This window comes from Eretmochelys imbricata, chromosome 9 (genome assembly GCF_965152235.1).
Source record: "Eretmochelys imbricata isolate rEreImb1 chromosome 9, rEreImb1.hap1, whole genome shotgun sequence".
Classification (NCBI taxonomy): Eukaryota; Metazoa; Chordata; order Testudines; family Cheloniidae; genus Eretmochelys; species Eretmochelys imbricata.
Genome location: NC_135580.1, coordinates 75352608 through 75375063, shown reverse-complemented (window position 1 = coordinate 75375063; position 22456 = coordinate 75352608). Strand labels below are relative to the sequence as shown.

Sequence of the window (22456 nt, the reverse complement as noted above, 5' to 3'; positions counted from 1 at the left end):
AGACCACCTAAAGGGATGGACTAGTGTTCTATCTGTCCACTTGCACCTGATTTAAATGCCTATTTATGGTTTGACTTAACATAGTCACATGACATGATTAACTATACTTGCAACAGGAGGTAGTACTGTGTGAGCAGCATCGCCTCTGAAACAGAGACTTTAAAAGAGATATTGGCCAAATTTTAAATATTGCTTTTTTCATCTGAAATCAAGACTTGTGTTTTATTTTAATGGGAAGGCGAGAGGAGAGGAGGTGAGAGCAGAAGGAGTAAGGGAATAGTTTGGGGATGGTGGATGTGCCGCCTTCATACTACAGTTGTGGCAGAGCAGCTAAAGATGTGCCTCTAGACGCAGCTATGGAGTTTTCAGCTTTGACCAGGCAGTTCGCAGACTCTGTGCCACACAAACACAGAGCAAATATAAAAATAACCTGTTCACGCAGTAAGCGTTACTTGGACAATTTTACGTAATCGATCCACAGAAGCTGCTTGACACCAGTCCAATAACTGTTTTTCATGATGAGCTCTCCACATTGCTTTTGTAAAATGAATGCCCATATGTTTATTTGGGAATCTTCATACCTTAGCTCTATAGATAGTTATAATGTTTCTTTAATACCACAGCTGTTTGGCTGTGCCAGCTCATCTGCTTTTATTAGTCCTTTTGCCACTGCAACTCAAACCAGTCATGAAACTATGCTAATCTGTGTCCAAAAATAGCATCCTCTCTGCATACTCCACCTCTCAGTCTCCCTTTCAAACGTTGGACACTTTAGTACTTTTCTTCTTTTCTGACTTTCAAGCTTACTACCTATTGTTGTTCCATCATGAAGGCTGGAATACCAGCCTTTATAGCAGGAATTCTTGGTGGCATTGGTGTTCTACTGTTTCTCATAGCTTTTGGGACAGATTATTGGCTCCTAGCAACAGAGACCTGTGGAATCTTTGAAACTGAAAATAAAACTCTTCACACCACAGAGGTAAAAGCTAGAAATCTTGTGATATTCTGCAAGTTAAAAAATACACGTTTAAAATAACTTGCTATAGAAATGTTTTAAAACCAACACAAATGCTCTCAGTGTTGGTACTGGTAGTTTTAAGGCAATGGTAATATGTGCTTATTGTATATACATCTGATGTATAAAAACTCAACTCGGCCTTACCTATAAAGTCACAACCTGCATCTCAATAAAGTGTATCATTGATAAAGACTTGAAGCAAAATATGCATAGGAAGCCATTACAGGAAACACTTCTGTATTCTGATAGCTATGGAGCAGAACGTTGAAATGTGAAAATGTAATATGTTTATTTGCTGATACCAGCATCAGCCACTAAAGACAAACTGTATTATGCTGAGCTTCATATAATAAAATGACATTTTATTGCTAAGTTCTAATATGGCCCTTTAGAAACCCTGATTTTAGCTGAATTTGCTTATGGTGAAACTGTTCAATAAATGCTATGAAATAACAGCTGAAATAATATTGTTTTTGCTCTCTGATTCTTTAAATTCTTCTTAAAAATTTTTGGGCTGGTCAATGTGTGTAGCATTAACATTTTTAAGAAATATCCCTCTGTTATGCAGACTTTTCTTTACTTTAATGTCCAAACCAATTACTTTTGCTTTTTCTGTTCAATGATTCACTTTTGGAAAACTTTATGGTGTCAACAATAAGTGTCCTTGTTTCCAGGACAACTACACTTCAGAGTAAAGTGTAGGTTTTTGGCTGCATCAGCCATATTTCCAAATGACTTTTCATATAGAAAGCAGACGTCCCAGCAGAAGTCATCTTTGTGTAAAACAGTATAATAAGGCCAAAGAGGGCAGAGAGCAAAAGTTTAGCAGGCATAAATGTCCAGCTCCATTTTGTTGCACTTAGAAATGAAACATCAACGTGAGAGGTTTCAGAACGTTTTAAATTTACTTTGATCTCTAGTGTGAAAAAGGTTCTGGGCTAGAAGTGTTGCACTTTATTAAATAAAATAAACATCCCAAATATTCAAGATATGTGGGTACACCAACTGTCTGTCTGGCAAAGGGGTCCCGGAAGTACAGGTCAGAGCAGCATCAACTATTGTTTCTGAGGTTGTTGTTTTTATTTTAATCAATGGTTTTACACTTGGATTATTGCTCCCTATTCTTTGCTCCATGCTATTCCCCCCCATTGACACACTCTCTACCCCCTTTTAAACTGGCAGGCTCTACTTCTTATGCTCACTGAGTGTCTTGATTGTATCTTAGCTATCAACCAGCCATCAAAACTAGCATAGATTTAACAAGTCAGCAGAGTCACCCTGTTGATGGTATGTGCCTCTTGCACATCACTGCAGTCAAGGCTCATACCTGAACCTGAAAGAAGCAGCTCTTCCAGATGAGCCAAGGGAGTGTGTCTCTGGTCAACCCAATAGGACCTGTATATTGGTATTTGGTATATAAGGACTCCAGGGCTTGGAGATGCTGAGTGCCTCAAATCCCATTGAACGCAATACTTTCCAAGAGGTGTTCTGCCCTTAATAGGAGCAAGCTCTATACCAGTGATGTTGATGCTCCATCAAACTCTGCTGGATAAAGATAAGTGTTTTTAATGACAGATTTAATTATTTTCCTAACGAGTTAACTCACAGCACAGACAGTACAGTTCTCCTGACATGACTTGTGTCTCATGTTTGCAGAACTTTCATGCAAGTTACAATAAATGAGAAATTGGTGCAAATTAATCAAGATAAGTAAGTGTGTGTCAGCAGTCATAGTTGAACTCATGAGGATATACTGATATAGACAAAGAGTAACTTCTGTCTGACATAAACTAAGCACAGCGCCCACTGATTTGATCAGAGAGAGGGGGAGACCTTTTCGGGTCATCCAATAGAAGGGGTTAATGAGAGGTTTAGAGACGGTAGTAATTTTGGTGCATAAAGACTGCAAGATGGGATCTGCACAGGATAAAAAAATCCTATTTTCTCTGATCTGAAGAAATGTTTCACTTATCAGAAAGTTAGGAAAGCCGCAGATAAAGGCCTGAGGTCAACAGCATTCTGCATAGCCAAGGAGGTCTGTATTAATGGAGCTCAATTCAAGATGCTAAAATGTTACTTTTATTTGTCATTTTGACAATGCAACCCCCTCCATCCCAAAACACTCCCTCCCTAAAAAACTGACTTGCCAGCCTAGTAACTAAGCCAATAGTAAAGATGAATTCCATGTTATTTGTTGTTAATACAGTTTCATAGGCTTGTGCTTTATTCTCTTGTAGGATGAGGTTTTGAGCGAGGTGAGAAAAGAGATCCTCACTTTTCACCATGAAGGTTTCTTTTGGAGATGCTGGTTCTATGGCGAGGATTATGAGGAGACGATATGGAACTTCTGGTTCAGTGAGTGTTACTGATACATTTTATATCTTTGTTTAGCAATGTTTTAAGGGGCTGGATCTGACATCAATGATAGTTTATTATAGTGTCCATGTTGCTGTGTTAGGGTTGTATCAGCACTTCTATTATAAAGCTCTAATTCTACCAGAAAATTGAGCTATAAAAATACAATCTGGACTGCAAGTCAGTGAGGGAGGTCTCTCCCAACTGAGAAGCAAGCTGTCTTTACATTTATTTTATTTTTCACAGGATCTGCTTGGCCATTTTTAAATAGGACAAAACCAAAGCTATCCCCAAATTCCCCCTGATCAGGACACTTTTTCTGCGCTCTATTTAACTCTGAAATTTTTGGTCTCAGATGGTCTTTTACAGATTCTAGGAGCACAGTGACTCACCCATTTTCTCCCTTTTTAAATATCATCTTCTCCAACAGGGACAGAGCTCCCACTCATGCCCCTATTGCTACTTCATGTAGTCACCAGACGGACTTGCTAGACTAGAACCCTGTGGCTCTCTGTCCTTTTATCTTTATTGTCCTATTAATGTCTTCATCCTATGAGGTGTCCAGTGTCCTCAGTTCTCATTGACTATAATCTGTGGGACACTCCGGCCAATGCAGGAGATGCTAAGCACCCGGTAGGATCAGACCCATATAAATCTGTGTGTAAATGCAATCAGGACACTTACTTTACAGCATTGTCTATTTCCCTTTTTACATGGAAATTATGAGAATCAGCGCACCCACTATTAGTAAACACCGATGATAGCAAAATTCATCTTTTTGAAACTGCACTAATTAATTGGAAAACAACTTTAAGCAGAATGGAGAAGTTTAACCTTGCAAACCTCTGATTTGCCAGTTGGAATCCAGCTCATCTGATAGTAGTTAAGTGATGATCCATGTGAAGTGAATTTGGTGGTCTCAGTAAGATAGGTGTTCATATATAAAACAACTGCCATCACGGTTGACACTGAGTAGCACTCTTTGTTGAGGGTAGAGGAGCTCAGGGCTGAATGGAGCATGAAGACTGAGCCGTCTTTTCTTCCCTGGAGGTGGCTGGGTGGCACAGGCATTGAGGTACTTGTACTGCTGATGCCCCAGTTATGTCTACTCTGTAGATAATTAGAGGGCTTCAGTTTCCCCGGCTACCAAAACCGGAGATGAGCTCTAAAGAGAAATCACTCAAACGATCTCTGTAAACCTTTTGAGTACTATGTAAACCTAGGCTTCTAAAGGTCTCCCAGTCGTACAGTTAAATGTCATTCACACAGCCACCATTTTCTGTGACATCTTTCCTGGGAGGGCAAACCCTCAGGCAGTGATGCCATCAGACCTTAATTTGCGCTGGGGCTTGCTGGAGCTCAGCCCCAAGAAATGGCTGAGATGAGCAGTTATGGGTATTTGACTCCTGGATGGCCTCTTTTCTTGTCGGGGCACAGCCCTGGCACCTCTTCTGTCAGTTGTGCAAGGTGCGATGTAGAACAAGATTGTAGACAAGAAAATAAGAACGGCCATACTGGGTCAGACCAAAGGTACATCCAGCCCAGCATCCTGTCTACTGACAGTGGCCAATGCCAGGTGCTCCAGAGGGAGTGAACCTAACAGGTAATGATCAATGATCTCTCTCCTGCCATCCACCTCCACCCTCTGACAAACTCCAGGCACACCGTTCCTTACCAATCCTGGCTAATAGCCATTAATGGACTTAACCTCCATGAATTTATCCAGTTCTCTTTTAAACTCTGTTATAGTCCTAGCCTTCACAGCCTCCTCAGGCAAGGAGTTCCACAGGTTGACTGTGCACTGTGTGAAGAAGAACTTCCTTTTATTTGTTTTAAACCTGCTGCCCATTAATTTCATTTGGTGGCCCCTAGTTCTTATATTATGGGAACAAGTAAATAACGTTTCCTTACTCACTTTCTCCACACCACTCATGATCTTATATACCTCTATCATATCCCCACTTAGTCTCCTCTTTTCCAAGCTGAAAAGTCTTAGCCTCTTTAATCTCTCCTCATAGGGGACCCATTCCAAACCCCTAAGCATTTTAGTTGGCCTTCTCTGAACCTTTTCTAATGCCAGTACATCTTTTTTGAGATGAGGAGACCACATCTGACCGCAGTATTCAGGATGTGGGCGTACCATGGATTTATATAAGGGCAATAAGATATTCTCCGTCTTATTCTCTATCCCCTTTTTAATGATTCCTAACATCCTGTTTGCTTTTTTGACTGCTGCTGCACACTGCGTGGACGTCTTCAGAGAACTATCCACAGTGACTCCAAGATCTCTTTCCTGATTAGTTGTAGCTAAATTAGCCCTCATCATATTGTATGTATAGTGGGGATATTTTTTCCAATGTGCATTACTTTACATTTATCCACATTAAATTTCATTTGCCATTTTGTTGCCCAATCACTTAGTTTTGTGAGATCTTTTTGAAGTTCTTCACAGTCTGCTTTGGTCTTAACTATCTTGAGCAGTTTAGTACCATCTGCAAACTTTGCCACCTCACTATTTACCCCTTTCTCCAGATCATTTATGAATAAGTTGAATAGGATTGGTCCTAGGACTGACCCATGGGGAACACCACTCTTGTTACCCCTCTCCATTCTGAAAATTTACCATTTATTCCTACTGTTTGTTCCCTGTCTTTTAACCAGTTCTCAATCCATGAAAGGATCTTCCCTCTTATCCCATGACAACTTAATTTACGTAAGAGCCTTTGGTGAGGGACCTTGTCAAAGGCTTTCTGGAAATCTAAGTACACTATGTCCACTGGATCCCTCTTGTCCACATGTTTGCTGACCCCTTCAAAGAACTCTAATAGATTAGTAAGACATGATTTCCCTTTACAGAAACCATGTTGACTTTTGCTCAACAATTTATGTTCTTCTATGTGTCTGACAATTTTATTCTTTACTATTGTTTCAACTAATTTGCCCGGTACTGACGTTAAACTTACCGGTCTGTAATTGCTGGGATCATCTCTAGAGCCCTTTTTAAATATTGGTGTTACATTAGCTATCTTCCAGTCATTGGGTACAGAAGCTGATTTAAAGGACAGGTTACAAACCACAGTTAATAGTTCCACAATTTCACATTTGCGTTCTTTCAGAACTCTTGGGTGAATGCCATCTGGTCCCGGTGACTTGTTACTGTTAAGTTTATCAATTAATTCCAACACCTCCTCTGTGACAATTCCTCAGATTTGTCACCTACAAAAGACGGCTCAGGTTTGGGAATTTTCCTAACATCCTCAGCCGTGAAGACTGAAGCAAAGAATTTATTTAGTTTCATTGGACCTGGCATGTACACTGTGTGAGAGGTCATACTGTGCGCTGGACACCATTTTCAGTCCTGGCACCTCTTTCTTTACAAATTAAGCACTGAATGTCACCAAGATCTGCCTATCACTGTTTCTGAGTCAGCAGTATCACTTTCAGGAGTACTGCATTAGGGTGGGGTATGGAACTTTATGGAATAACGTCAGAGAAAATAGGGTGACCAGATGTCCCGATTTTATAGGGACAGTCCCGATTTTTGGGTCTTTTTCTTATATAGGCTGCTATTACCCCCCACACCCTGTCCCCATTTTTCACATTTGCGGTCTGGTCAGCCTAAGAGAAAATGAAACTGATGGGTATTCAAAGGCTGAGAAGAGTCAACAAAACAGACAACCAACTCTCAGATAGTTGAAAGAAAAGGAGTACTTGTGGCACCTTAGAGACTAACCAATTTATTTGAGCTTGAGCTTTCGTGAGCTACAGCTCACTTCATCAGATGCATACCATGGAAACTGCAGCAGACTTTATATATACACAGAGAATATGAAACAATACCTCCTCCCACCCCACTGTCCTGCTGGTAATAGCTTATCTAAAGTAATCACCAGGTTAGGCCATTTCCAGCACAAATCCAGGTTTTCTCTAATCCAGGTTAGTCTCTAAGGTGCCACAAGTACTCCTTTTCTTTTTGCGAATACAGACTAACACGGCTGTTACTCTGAAACCTGTCAGATAGTTGAGTTATTCAATGTTCATCTGTGACTGATGTGTCCTAAAGCGGTTAAGTCCCTCTCTAAACTACAGGTAATGGGGTCACCACAAAATGCGATCAAGTCATAGCAAATTTACCATACGATCATAAAGTTAACAATGCAGTTCTGTCAGGAACCCACAGTGAATTTACTATATGATGATCAACATTTCAGGTGATTCCTACTCTTCGCAAACTACTGTATATTTTAGGATATGGTTGTCTCCATTATAAAATTAATATTTGCTAGAGTTTGAACATTTGCTAGAGTATGAAATTTGTTAGAGTATAAAATTTTTCATACAGAAAGTGTTTCTGTCAAAAAAATGTCCTGAGAAGATTTACTACCCAATTGCATTACATGGGAATCCATGATATAATATAATGTTACGTGAAGTAAAATGATGAAATAAATCACCAGTTGGAATCCTTTTAATAACACTAATATTAGATAACTGGCAAATCTGTACTATTTCTTTAGGTATTTATTGTAATATGATTGATCATGGCAAATTAGTTTGCTGCTATTGTGGATGTAATAATTAATTCAATAGATATTCCATAGTTAATTTAGTATGAACTAATGTCCACCTATTATAACTGTTCCTATGAGCTGGGGAACATTTAAAGATAAGTGGCCAATCATTAATTAATTCATTTAGCATTAATTCTATTACCATTAATCATGATAAGCCTCAGTAGTATTAATATTGATGGGACAGTTCCATTGTAATTGTGCTTTCCTTTCCCACAAACTGGAGATGCTATATGGTAGGTAGTTCTAGTATCCAAATATTTTAATCACTTCTAGACAGAATGGAAAAAAACCTAGGCATGGGGAGAATTATTCTAATTTGAACAAATCCATATTCCTATGATTTTGTCTGGCTCAAGTTAATTTTTGAGGGAATTAAAACTGGCTGTGTAATGTTCTCAAATCCCGTTGCATCCTATCTATCTCATTTTGCATTTTGAACATGTTCAACTTATACTTTACTCCATATTCCCTTTAATGCCTATGAGTGTTTGGCAGGTTTTGCAGGATTAGACATTTTATCTGAGTATAAACGTTGTCATTTTGCATATAATAAAAATGAAATGCTATTTATTCTCCATTTCTTTTTCAGCTAGCCAAGCACATCCCAAGTATTGCATGCATGGCTACCTGTTTCCTATGCCCATTGCTCTTGGACCTTTCCCTCATCCTTCCTATGATGCTTCCGCAGGTTGGTACTTAACCAGCTGTGTTCACCTCTTCTTTTCACAGGGATCCAATAGAGTGCTCAGATGTGTAGATCTATACTGTAATTACTTATTGACCTTGATCTTGTTTCCTTCCATTATAAACTTGCATGGGGGCATAAGAGAAAATGGGGACACACTCCCCTTTGCAGAGTCTATATGAGTCCTTGCCACAGCTGCAGCCCCACAATTTAAGGAAGCAAAGGGGGCTGCGCTCCAGATGCTTTCCTCCGAGAGCAACCATATGGAGGGTATGCAGGGAGTAAATGGAGCCAGGACTCCAGCCCTTCAATGCATGCCAGCCAGCACAGCTATCCTACACCCTTCTAATGTATCTAGTAAATTACTTCTCTCAAGCACAACTGCGGTCTCCTGGTTACACACCCACTAATGCAACAGCCTTACTTGGACAACATGATAAAATTATGATCTAGCGCTCTTTTGTGAAGGGTGTTTTCAGTAGGCTCTTACCTCCCTTGCTATTAATCCCTCAACTCTACCAGGGATATACTAACACACCATGGTAGAAAGAACACTAGGAACTTACACTTGGATAGGTCACTGGAAACTGTCTGTTGTGCTTTATTAGAAACGCATGATGACAGAGGTGCAACTGAATGTCAGCAACAAAAGAGCAGTTTGTTGTTTTGTTTTCACACTTTTGTTCAGATCCCAGAAGCAAACTGCCCGCCAACAGGAACCTGTTATAGACCTGGGTCACACTGGTCTCCTTAGGAAGAAGGCTCTGAATATGGGCTTAGGGCTAGATCATAACTTTATGATCTACCCTGAGTGAGGGCAACTGCAGCGTCACTGTCCCAGGAACAGACCTGGGAACTGAATTGTGACAGAACCTTGCTGTCCACTTCCCCACTTGCTGCCCATCTCCAGGGAAAATTATTTCATTCCTTTATGCAGAGCAGTTTTCTCCCCCTTTATGGCAGATGGGGAAATTTCCTGCAATATTCTTGAAAAATCGTGTTGAATTAAGTTTAGGTATATCTAGAATCCATCATATTAAATGCAAAGGTTATTTGTTATTGCGAGGCCAGGATTGTATCTGACCGTTTAGGAGAGACGTAGGGTGTGAGCCCTGGGAAGTGTTATGAACTTCAAAGGACTATACTAAACAATGGGACAGACAAGAAAGGACTGTTGGACAAAGGGTCAAGTGGTTTCCAGGGGAATCTCAAGGGGGAGGTGAATGCAAATTCCCCGCCTCCAGTTATGCAAAAATTCAGCTTTTGGAAGCTCCATCTTACCTGTTCCCAAGTCTGAAGATCAAAGGCCCAAGCTTTATAAAGACAAGATTAACTTAAGTATGAGTGTGCTTGTTCTGAGCTAAGGCTGTTATGAATTTGTAACCACAGAAAACCCCTTTGTGGGGTTTGAAGGACTGACTTCTACCAGAGCCCTTGTGGAGATTGAGGGTAATCCCTTGTTAAACTGATTGGCAGGAATATAAGGTTCGTTCCTATTGTTTTTAACATGTTTTCTCTGTAATGCTTTTACCTTAAGAATAAACATGGTTTGCTTAGAAAGAGCTGTGTGGGAAATTAGGCTGTTCATAGGCTCTGAAGAGAGAGAGCAAGCACAGAAGCTGGACTGGCTAGGCAGTCTGACTTGTTGGGAGTTTCTCAGTGTAGGAAGGGAACTGTGCAGCTTGGAAAAACCCCAGTCAGAAGAGAGAGAGAGACATGGGGCTTTGTCCAGGAAAGCTGAGAACTGTGAGGAGCTGGAAGCCTAACAGTGGATACCCTTGCTGGACTATGGAGGGGGATATAGGTGGAGTTGCCCTGAACTGTGATGCCCCCTTCCCCTGCTTTGTTCAGCAGACTACTCTGGCCAGCAAGTAAGTGATGTGGAACCAAAGCACTTCCTGCTTCTCACTGCTCTCCAACCCCTCCTTGCCCTCTTCCTCCCAGGGAGGAGCACTGGGCAAGTAGCTCCTGCTCTTCCCCAGTGCAACCGGATTTATGATCTGGGCAAGGAGTAATGAGTGTTATATTTACCCTTATTCCCGGTGTGGCTGAGTACTGGCCTGGGCTAGTCTAGCCTTGAGTCAGTGAATAAACTGTTGGGTTGGTTTTGTTAAAAGAAAAAGCACTAAAAACTATTCTTAAAAGACCTACTTTGGCAAAGCAAACTGAGTCCGTTACTAAAATACAGAAAATCAGTTAAACCAACAAATTCAAATTGATTTCCCCCCATTGTTTTCCCTGGATTCCCATCCCCATATATTTTTAGATTTCTGCAATGAATTAGCTGCTATTTGGAATTTTAATATAACTGGTGGCAGAGGACAGAATTAATCCACTAGTCTTTTTTTAAAATTAATTGATTTCTTTAAATAGTACACATCACTCTGCTGTGCCTCCTGGGACCTGGGGCAGGTGTACTGTACAAACAAACATCTTGACCTTTTCCTTAGCCTTTAGCAATATCGTTTTTTATGGGGAATTCATTAAAAAAATTGTCTGTTTTTTTTTCTGTGCTGTGTATGATTTCTGCCCCAGGGAGCACACTGCAGTATAAAATGGATATGATGTGTGTGTTGACAGTAAAGTGAGTAGCACATTTCAGGCTCTATCGTAGACTGTATAAAAACACCATCCAGAGTTAGTTAAGCAGTGGTGGGTTTTTTTTTCTTTTCTTTTTTTCTTACAAGAGACAGTCAGGGTTACCAGTTTCTGAATGATTTTACTAATAAACAGACTAACTTTTCTGAGCTAAATGAAGGGCCCCCAAGCCATCTGTTCCTGTCTGTCAGTCCGTGCTATGAAACAAACCCCTCAGCTGCCTCTTATGAATCTTTTCTGAGACTGGCTTCTGAAAGGCTGTTAGATTACTTAAAGTGCCATGTGTGAGCAAAAAGTTATACAAAGAAATATCTTCTCCTATAACACTGTCCCTTAGTCTTTCTGAAAGGAACTCGTTACTCACCCTAGGGCCTGTAAGATTATGTTGTTCTGTAGGAGACACAGTGATAATACTAGAGTGATGATATGGGGATATTCTCTGCATGGATTGTTAGCCAGAACTGTGTAGTTCTTGCCTCATGTTTAGCATCCAGTCTTTACTGCGTCCCTGTCTATAGACTTAGACTTAATTATATACCACTTGCATCCAGGTTTACAATGCTATTCCTCACCTATAACATCAGGATGTAATAATGCTTATGTACACAAAGGGTGTTGGGAAGCTAACTTAATTCAGTCTAAAGTATTTGAGATCTGCCAACAGAAAGTACTAGTTAAGAGTACAGTATTGCTTTATTTCAAGTAAGAAAGTGTTTATATGTAAAATACCATAGAGCGGGAGGTGCCCAAGGAAAGAGTGACTGACTAAGGGCCATATCATAGTCAATAGGATGTAACTGAGGGAAGAATTTGGGGTGATGTGGTGTTAAGGTATATACATGAATCATGGGATTTCTTTAAAAGTTCAGGATTCTTTTACTAAATGGATTCCTCGTCAGGCTGGCTTAAAATGAGTAAAATGTGTCTGCTGTAATATCATTTTTCTTTCATGTGTGAATCATGACAGAATTGCCCATTTTCTCCTGCTTAAGTCAAATAGTCATAACTACTGCTTCACAGACACAGTGCACAAAAAGTGGAAGATGATAGCATGAGGGGGCTGGATGGCTGAAGAGATGGGTGGTGGGCTATGGAGCCTTTTCACCTGATTGAATCTAGTCGGGGATTGTGGTATTCCCTGAAAGTTATTCCCATCAGATGGTGTTCAGTGAAATAAGTTGGTGATCAGGCCTATTCTTCGCGGGAAAGTGCCCACTACACAAAAACACTACAGTTAGTGCTAACTAGCACTGTTGCTTGAAGTCATAGCAGAAAATCCAAGACTCAATGAGTCAAAGAATCTGAATCCCCTCCACTAGTAGTAATCCTTCCGGTTCAGGAGGGAACGCAAAGTAGAGCAATGAAAAGCTTGCACTGTTGCTTTCTGTGTTTCACCTGCTCTATGGGTGAATATGGCTCAACACTCCAGGATCATGAACCTGGAATCTTTAACTATTGCTAAGTAAAGGGAAGAGGTGGTGGTGGGGGGGAGGGTTAGCGGAGAAAAGAGATGATTCTATGTCTTTGAGTTTAGTTTCCATTTCTTTCTTTCCTACCCCAAGCTTGTTGCTCTCCCACAAAGTTTGTGCCATATTTTACCCTGGCAATCAAAACCCTTTTGAGCCAGGCCTTCCTGACACACCCATCGGAGTTCTGCTATTCAGTCTAGGCCCATTATTTATGGTATGAAGTACATGACAAATAAGCTAAACTTTTCAAGTGCTGGCCATACACTGTATATCTGAGGACACTAGGGAGTTAGTAATATGCCCGATACAACTCTTCTCGACATGAACAATAACTCAGTAAGTCTAATAAAATATTTAAAAATTGTTCATAATCCTGGTATTCATTACAGCAAGGTTATTATTTTTATGGTTGCTGAAACTGGAGTTATATGCATGTTTCATACAGACTTCTGAAAACTGATCTGATTATGTTGGTTTCCTTTCCTTTCCAACAACTTTATTCTTTCCCATTGTACAGTGTACAGAGGTTTCTGGACTGCATTCATTGTACTAGCTGTCGCTGCCAGTCTGGTGGGAGGATTCCTGTTGGTGTGTGGTGTGCCCTTTTTCAATGCTAGATTCTATAAAGTAGGAGGTGGATTCCTCATCGCATCTGGTAAGCTGCCAAGTCATGGTAATTGGATATACTAGTGCCTGGAATGCTGAGACCAAGTTCCTCTTTGTGTGTATTTGTGCGTATGAAAAGGGTAGGAACTCTAATTATGAGGAACAGTAGTAGAAAGATGTGAGCGCTGGCAAATTATGTATGAAAATTTAAGCACTGACTTCGGAGAAATTGTATTTCCCCACCACTCTAAAAAATGAATTTTGTTAAATGAAGTTTTAGAAAGATATTGCTTTGCCATAAAAGACTTTACTTTTCAGAAATGCATTTTTTTCTTCTTGTATAAGGCTCTGAGTGTTATGCAATCCACTGGGAAAGACCTCTGAGCCTAAATGGGGTCTATGGCCCTCGTATTTTTTGACAGTAATTAGCTAGGCCCCAGTCCTGCAATGCAATCTTCTAATTTGGACCACTGTTGTATATTGCCCTCAACAGTGGACAGAAATAAATATTTGTACACTATCAATAAAATCCAAGGTGAAAGAAAACTTGAGGGACACATTCACATTTAATCTGAAAATTATATAGAGTAGCATCAAGTCAGGAAAATGAACTAGAAACATTAAATTATAACCCTTCATGCTAACCTGATTAATCACTCCACTGTAGTGTTATTAGCGCCTGGAATTACAAGACATTTTTCTTCTCTCTCTTTTTGGGATTGGTGAGATTATTGTGGGGGCTTTGTTGGAATTGGTGAATTTGTTTAACTAAAATAAATCATTGTTTTCAACCTTTTACCAAAAATCAAAAACCTTGTAACCAAACATGAACCTGATTGACAAAAGTTTGGTTAACTTTTCTTTATATATATGGCACTCTTCGTAGGATCAGGGAAAACAAATGGAATTGTCTTAATTTTTTTCAGGGCCTAATTCATTAAAACACTTAAGCACATACATAACTTGAAACATGCAAGTAGCCATTTGAAGTCATTGGGAAATACTCTGTGAAATAGGCCATTATTTCAAAGTTGAATAGATTTTAAAGGAAGTAAAATTCTGTACTTAAAAAAAGAAGAATAAAACTGACTCACTACATTTCACTGTTGGTGTTTTATTTTAATCTTTAGTTGACAACTTTTTCATTAAAAACCAGGACCAAGAATTTCACAGTTCTTAAAATACCTGATTGTGTACCACATAACCTCTTAGCCTTAGCCAAAGATGCTCCTATTAAATAAAATTTGTGCTAATGCTGTCTCTATTTAAGCAGCAGTCATTATTATTAACTATCATTAGACTAAATCAGTTCCTTGGGAGCTGTCCTAGGTAAGTAGATTTCTTGTTCAGTGATTTATCACTGTATTTTTAATGCAAATGAGAACCGAAAGAAGGGGCAACCTTGCAAAAGTGATCATTCTTGTGATATTTCCAGCAAGATTTACTCAGTGGTTCACCAGATGATTTTTGATAAACATCCAAATGTCTGGATTCTTATTGAAACTGAGTCTATAAAATATTTGGAATGCATTGCTCAGTAGTTATTTTCTTTGTTTCCATAAAATATAATCTGTTCTGAAAATATCTTGGTTTTTGACTCTCTATCATGTGGATGGCAGGATTTGGTCTGATGGTACAAGAGGAAGCTGACATTGCCTTCTACTCATGGCCTGAAGCTCAATTTTAATTAACCTTCTTCACAAAATGCTCTATCTTCTCAGAAGTGTGAAAACATTTGTAATTTATAGAGAGGAGTGTAGTCTAGTGATTAGATTTTGAGATTAGAAATCAGGACTCCTCAGTTCTATTCCTGCCTCTGCCACTGATTCACTGTGTCCTTAGGAAAGCCGTTATTTAATCCTTAACCTCTGTGTGCTTCAGTTTACTCTGATAAGACTTTCCTACTTTCCTCAGAGGTACATTAGGAGGCTTAGTTAATGCTTGTAAAGCAATGTGAGGTTCTTTCCTGGAAGACTCCTAATCTAACATAGATGTAAATATGCTGAAAAGCAATTTTTTTTTTTTGGTAAATCAGATATTCCTAAATTTCTCTTGGAAAGCAAAGATTTTACTATGTGCATTTATTATTTATTTAGATTGACACTGTCTCACACTCTAGATACCCCTAACAACTAGATAAAAATGCAGTCTATACCATCAGTATCCCCTAGAACTGAAAGCTATACTTTAAAACACACACTGTAGGAAAGAGAGCCTAAAAGATGGCTTGGCTGTTTTCTCTGAGGGCAGTGCTGACACTGAAGATGAAGCCCCATCTCTAAGTTATTCCATTGGCAACAGCAGACTGTGTGTCTCTACACTGCAGGGGAAATCCAGTGTTTCACAGTGAAGTTTTTATCATCCCACTGGATTCCTTAAGTTTGCTTTCCAAGAACTGCCTCTCATTATTTACTGTACTTTCAGAGGATGAGTCTGATAGCTTGCCAGCTACCATAACAAATCTTGTGCTCTGTGGGTGGTATTCTTGAGAGCTCTTTCAGAAGAACCAGCTCATTTTGCTTGATTTATTCTGAAGGATAAGTCAGAAGATAGAACCGGAAACTGCTTGACATTTATTGTTAGTTTCATTTGTAGATCTTTCTCCCTGCCCCAGTTAAACAGTTGTCCTTGCCACCCTGCTTCCAAAAATGACTCAACCACACAAGCAGCTAACCACGATATCATCTTTCTTTCTAGAATTTGACATTCTGTCAATAGTTTAAAGGCATCTTTTGGGAAGAAAGACACTAACCAATGGCTAGTTTTCACTTGTTTCAGTAGTCAGACAATGATATAATTAATTGTAATTACGGTGTCACCACTAGGGCTGGATGAATACTGCAAAATATTTTGTGAAAACATTGTTTGTATTTTGAAATAAATTCACTTTGACTGTATTTGTGCCTTCTTTTGTTTCAGTTCCCATGGATAATTTGGCAAGCAAGTTTAATGGTAAGAATGTATGGGTCTGATCCAAAGCCACTGAAGTCAATGAGAGGCTTTCCATTGACGCTAGTGGGCTTTGGATCAGGCTCTAAAATGGTAGGGTTAAGAGAACATGTGACCTGTTGTCCATGTGCTGAGTTGAGGAGAGGCAGCGAAGGGATTGTTGGGGGAAGAGCAAAGGCCTGTTGCAAACAATAGAGCTGTGAGACCTTCTCAAAGAAAAGGTCAAGAATACTTGATAATGGAAAGTGTTAGGCAACCTAAATATAGGGGTTGGTACCAGCTCCCCCATCACAGAACACACAAATACACAATAATCCAATATGTCTATATTTTTCTCTCAGCCATTCAGATCAGAATGTTATTATACAGGGTTCCAAATATTGTTGTGTGATTCCAGCCTGTTACATTTTTACACAAATGACCTGAATACTTTAACAGTGAAACATTTCTAATAACCACTCTGGAATTAAGAGGAACCATTCCAATGTTATAAGGTAATTCTACTGTGAGCAAGATGTCTGAGGTTTTGTGTGTGTGTGCGCTTGTATTAATCTGTTCTGTAATACTGGCTTATTGCAAAATTAAAGACGAACTCTATGCCAGTCTTATGGCTGCAATTCTTTGTATTTTATACTCTATTTCCTTTTTTCCAAAATGAGAGCTCCACATTCAGCAATCACCAGGTATTTTGTATATAATGCATCTATTATGTAAGACAGGTGAAAGTCAGCATTCCATTTTCTTACAATAAGGTTCTTTAAGAAACTAGTAGTCTAGAAGGTGAATGAGACACTGAGAGTTAAAGTTCAGTTTTCCTATAACTAGCAGATTATATGAAAACTCTTTAGCTTCCAAGGAATAAGAGTTAGAGATTGAGTTCATTCATCTGTCCTTACAATTAGCTGCTATAAAGGTGTCACTAGCATATAAAACAAGAGGAAGAAAGACCCAGAGTTAGACTTCAATTTACTCACTAGGTGCTACTATCCTTTAGAGTGGGAAGACAAAGAGTCAGGGGTTAGTTGTCTTGCAGTTAGCCCCTAGCTGGTGTCATCAGGGTATGAAGGAGAAAGATTTAATGCCACAAGTTCAATTTTCTTGCAATTAGCCACTCCCCAGAAGATGCCATTGACCTCATCAGCACTGCGACTGAGTTTCACAGTTAATTTTTTCCATACCAGCCTAATGAATAGAGGCAGAAGGAGAAAAAGAGAGAGATCACTCTGCTAATTTTCTACCCAGCAGAAACCACTGAGCTATTAAGAGGAATATATGGACTGTCTCATTTGACATGCCAGTCGCTTATACTTACCAGAACCCAACACACAACAACAGAGACAACACTACTGCATATGTAAGCAGGAAGGTTGTCTGGTTTAGTAATCTCTTACCATTGCGCTCTGCCACCTTGTCCCCACACTTCTAAATACTATATTAACAAAAAGCCTAACTGCAGCAAAACAATCCCCAATCCTTAACTTGACCCCCAAAGTGGCTCTTTTGCTCACTACAGTGCATAGCCATGCTCCTCATTTTATCTTTATTATGCAAGTGGCATATAGCGTTTTACAGGCACTTGCGTAAATGTCAAGGGTCTAAGGGTCTGATCAATTTTTATTCATCCCTGTTTGATTTCTGCAGTTAAAATCTTAGGACTTCAATGTCCCAGTGACCTTTCTGTTCCTTCTGATGGCATCCTGAGGCAGGGCTGTTAACTCCGGTTTCAGTTCTCTGCACTTCCTCTTCTATTTTCCTATTCCATTTGTCCTCTTCATTTTGTCTTCTCATTACTGTGATTGTAAATTCCAGGGGCTCTTCTCCAGCTCATTTGTAATTATTCTGATGGAGAAATAGCTTATTTTACTCTCTCTTTTGTCACATTCAAAGAGTATGAAATTGTTCTTAATTTAGATTCCATTGTTACTCTGGTGCCACCCTCTCCAGTACTTTGTTTAATAACAAATCCTGAAGTGTGAAGAGCTGGTGATTTTTCTAGTGAGGACTAAGGAGACATTTTCCTATTCAGCACTATGGGAACCTGAATATTGGTTGTCATTCCTCTTCATTGGCCACTCATGCTTTCCTATGTTGTTTGTCCAGTCATCATCCAATGATAGTTATTTTCTTCCATCTTTATAGTGAAGGTATGAAATTTTCTTCTGAAAATGGGGATATACATATATATATCAAAATATATATATGTATATCCCCATTTTCAGAAGAAAATTTCATATATATATTTTAAAAGAGAGTAGATACAAGCTAGATCTAAATATGTATGTTAGCATATCACTGTCCCATGCCCCTCAGGAATATATTTTTTTATTTAGGTCTATTAAGGTAGATATCATATGTTAATAAGAAATGAATTGATCTTAAGAAGGATGCTTACTGAGGTTCATTTGGTATCCAATTAGTTTAATTTTCAATTACATTAACAATAAAGACTTAATTACATTCTTATCAATATATTGTATTTTGTGAAGAATGTGTGACTATTAATTTATACATATAGCAATTTCCTTATAGCAAGATAATTGGTATTTTAAACATACAACTGTCATATTCCATGTAAATTACTTATTTGCGACGCTTAATTTAAAGTGCTACTACAAATTATAATGAACATCTGGGTATTAGACCACATAGCATTTAACTCCTTGACATCCAGTCCCGGTAGGCATAGGGCCTTTTCCTTATAAGTCTAAAACATTAGAAAAAAATAGAGTTCCCCTAGTATGTTCATAGGTTCAAATTCTAAGGTACTGGAGAGCCGGTCTGCAATTTTAATAAAAGTAAGACAAATCTAGTGACTTAGCTTTCATTCACACACACACACACACACACACACACACACACACACACACACACACACACACACACACACACACACACACACACACACACATTTTGTATATAACACAGCATGACTTAGCTGAAGATTATTTTGGATCCTATATACCTTCATTTAGACCTTCTGTTAGGCTTTGATGCAGAAAAGCACTGAAGCATAATCTGACTCATTACATTTCTTTATTTAATGCTAACCATCATTGGCTTTACCATTGAAAAGGCACCACTTCCCTACAATTAGCATACAGCAGTATGTGAGGTGATTTGGTTATTCAAATCTGTAGTATTTTACAAAACTCTGTGTGATAATGTTGACTGACTAATGGGGACCACTGCACTAATTGTAACATAATAAATAATATGTTTCTATGATATTTTGGAGCATGACATGGCTGTGGGCTAAACTAGAGTTTTGTGACAGGGGAAGGGGTCTCCTCTTTTTCAAAGAATCCACCCACATGATAAAGATGGGCCATACTTTGGAATCTTAAGTCTCCATCTTTCGAATTTTGGGGGAGGAAGTTTCTGATTAGGATACCTGGATGTGAACCCGTTCTGGGTTGGATCCAGATCTGGTAGGCAACTATTTTCCAGTTCTGTTTCAGATGCAGCTGGAATCTCACAAAAAAGCTGACCTCGTGATGTTTTCCCCATTTATGAATGTGGAAATCTATTGAGATCACTAGGTCTCAGCTGACATTTTGAGCCAATGTATTTTAAAAACTGAAGGGTTAAAATCCATTGCTCATGTAATCACCTGGTATATGGATTTGTGTACAGGCCCAAAGTCCAGAGTTTGGTCAAGAGGTCAGAGGCCTAGCAATAGCTAAAAGAAAGCAGATTAACCAAAAGATAACCTTGCTTTTGCTAAGATATGCCTGGTCAGCAAAACGCCAGATGTTGGGGGCAATAATTGTGTCTTATTCAAAGTTGCAAATAGAACAAAGAAGCCCTGGTTTTGTTGTGTTAGTTTCTTCTGTAGGGAAATGTTCTTCCCACACTTCCAACCATGAGTTTATGAAAGATTCAAGCATGTCGGTATAAGATATGGCCTCTCCCACCTCCCTTTCCCAGGGACCAATGCCTGCCTTAAAACACAAATGAACAACTTAAAAGACAATTTTGTTTGCCATATACTTTCGTTTCTTTGCTTTTACCCCTAGATATGTATCTGTTAATCAAAGGAGCTACTTCATTCCGATGGACCCCAAATCAAAATTCAATATATATATTTTATACTACTACATTTATTAAAGTACTCATTAAATGTTAAATGTTAATTTATCAATTTAAGACCATGGGCGGAGGCATTATGTAACCTTTGACCATTGGCTACTGTGCTATCATGTCTTGCTGCTAGACCTAACCAGGGATGTGGGACTGCCTAGCCAGTCACTTTCCCCCGCCCATGAAAAATCCATATATTCCATTGTAATCAAATAATTGACAGTGTCTCTAAGACTAATAAGCAAGGTGACACGCTGTCAGTGCTGTACATAATAAACTCCTGTGCTTGACCTCTACACGGTGTGGATTTATGTCCTTCAAAAACACCTTGCAAGATTTTTGTGGCAACAAATAGGAGCACAATTTCAAAACCTTCTCCTGATGTGGCACTGAAGCTGAATACTACCTTAACCCACTATCCAGATCTGACTGTGATCTCAGTCCATTTCTGGCACATGGCTGAGAGGAGGATTATCAAGGTATTGCTTGAGAATATGGGTAATACTCCCCCAAAACTGTACCATCCCCGAAGAATTCAAAACTTCATAGACATTTCTAGCTGTGGTGTAAATTATTTATTTATTATTAAACAATCTATCTGAGATTATGTAGAGTGGCTTTGCTTGACTTTTCTATGTTCTTATGTTGTATTTCCTAGTGAAATACTATCTTCTAGGCCCAGTGTCAGGTGTTTTTTTGATACTTTGTTCTAATGCTCAAGAAAACATCATACAAGATGAAAAAAGGCAGGTCACCAGAGCTGCAGCAGCCACTGCACTGGGTCTATCCATCATTGATTGTGCTTTCTCTGTCCGGCCACGGAAGTAACTACAGAGCAATGTTATGCAAAATGATTCTCACCATCAGCAAATCCACATCCCCACATTTTTGCATTTCTTGTGGAAAGCAAAGCCGGTTCTAGCTGGAATGTCTGATTTGTTTTTTCCAGAAGATAAAAATAAGGTTTTTGTTTTAATCTTGGCCCATGTTTCATTCCACTCTTGCCAGGCAAAAAAGCCTCTGATGAAAATGGAAATGATACACATTTTTCCAAATTTGGAAAAATTTATCCGTTTTTCAAAATTAACATGGCTCTAGATCCTGTTCCCACTGAAAGCAATGTCAACGAGTGAGCCAAAATGGGAAGACCATATTAAGCGTCACTTGTAAAGACGCACTGCACAGAGGTGAATTTCACTCAGTGAGAGTAGGCTCCGACCCCATACTATGTTATCCTAGGGGCAATTTTCTACATAATATCCAGCACTAGACTCTAATATAAGGGAGCCAAAAAGTGTGGCCTGAATGACCAAAACTGAGTGGTCAGTGCGGGTTTTATGTAAATATTCTGCTGATTCAGTGTCAAAACATTTTTGGGAATTTATATTTATTATAAAATATAATCAGATGTTATAAATATAAATAATCTTACATAAAATTTTGCACTGTTTTAAAGAAAAGAAACTCTTTACAAAGCTTGCTGCATAGTTTGAAAAGCTCAAATGCCAGTTTTTCATATTCAGTCTATTTAGTGAATGGCAAGCAGCTTTAAAAACAAACACTAACATATAGCCAGTACAGATTCGTAGACAGAATTTTGTTAATGTCATTAATGATTTCATATGCTGATCACACTTTGAAAATCATCGATCTTTGTCTCTTTTCAGGAGGCTTATTTTTCCTGCTCATATTTCTCTTTGTGATGTGGAAGGAGTTTGCAGCTGATCTCCAGAAATACATACTTCTGGAAAGAAGTGAAAAATGCATGGACGATGTCCCTGTAAATGTGTATTATGGATGGTCATTTATGTTTGCTGCAACTGGGGTTCCCTTGGTTTTACTTTCTGGACTTCTCTTTTATCTTGTTGGCCGAAGCATTCTGCTGGAAGTGGAGTAAACAAGCTGTGCGGCTGAAAAACCCTCTGAGAAGATCTTTGAAACCACCTGAAAATGAGGACAAAACTGTTTGGGGAACTAGACAATTTTTGTAGCTTAGGTGCTTGATTAAGGGTCATTGTTAAATGATGCTAAGGAACACTGGAAATATAAACCAAGTCATTTCAAATAGAGCTGATTCTGAACCAAAACCTCAGTGCCAAAATATCCAAATAGCTTTCCCATC

General features: G+C 39.0%; 1 protein-coding gene across 1 annotated transcript; it reads left to right on the top strand.

Moving 5' to 3' along the window:
- Positions 1–826: 826 nt before the first annotated feature.
- LOC144269759 (transmembrane protein 182-like) lies at positions 827–22231 on the top strand. Its single transcript, XM_077825558.1, has 5 exons — positions 827–979; positions 3274–3373; positions 8537–8635; positions 13217–13354; positions 22002–22231. The coding sequence occupies exons 1-5, from the start codon at positions 827–829 to the stop codon at positions 22229–22231; spliced, it is 720 nt and encodes a 239-aa protein (XP_077681684.1).
- The last annotated feature ends 225 nt before the right edge of the window (positions 22232–22456 follow it).

Excerpts from the sequence above, each read along its gene's own strand:
- LOC144269759 (XM_077825558.1), top strand. The coding sequence starts at position 827 with ATGAAGGCTGGAATACCAGCCTTTATAGCAGGAATTCTTGGTGGCATT. Across the intron at positions 3,374-8,536 it reads GATATGGAACTTCTGGTTCA|CTAGCCAAGCACATCCCAAG; the intron begins GTGAGTGTTACT and ends TTTCTTTTTCAG. Across the intron at positions 8,636-13,216 it reads TTCCTATGATGCTTCCGCAG|TGTACAGAGGTTTCTGGACT; the intron begins GTTGGTACTTAA and ends CCCATTGTACAG.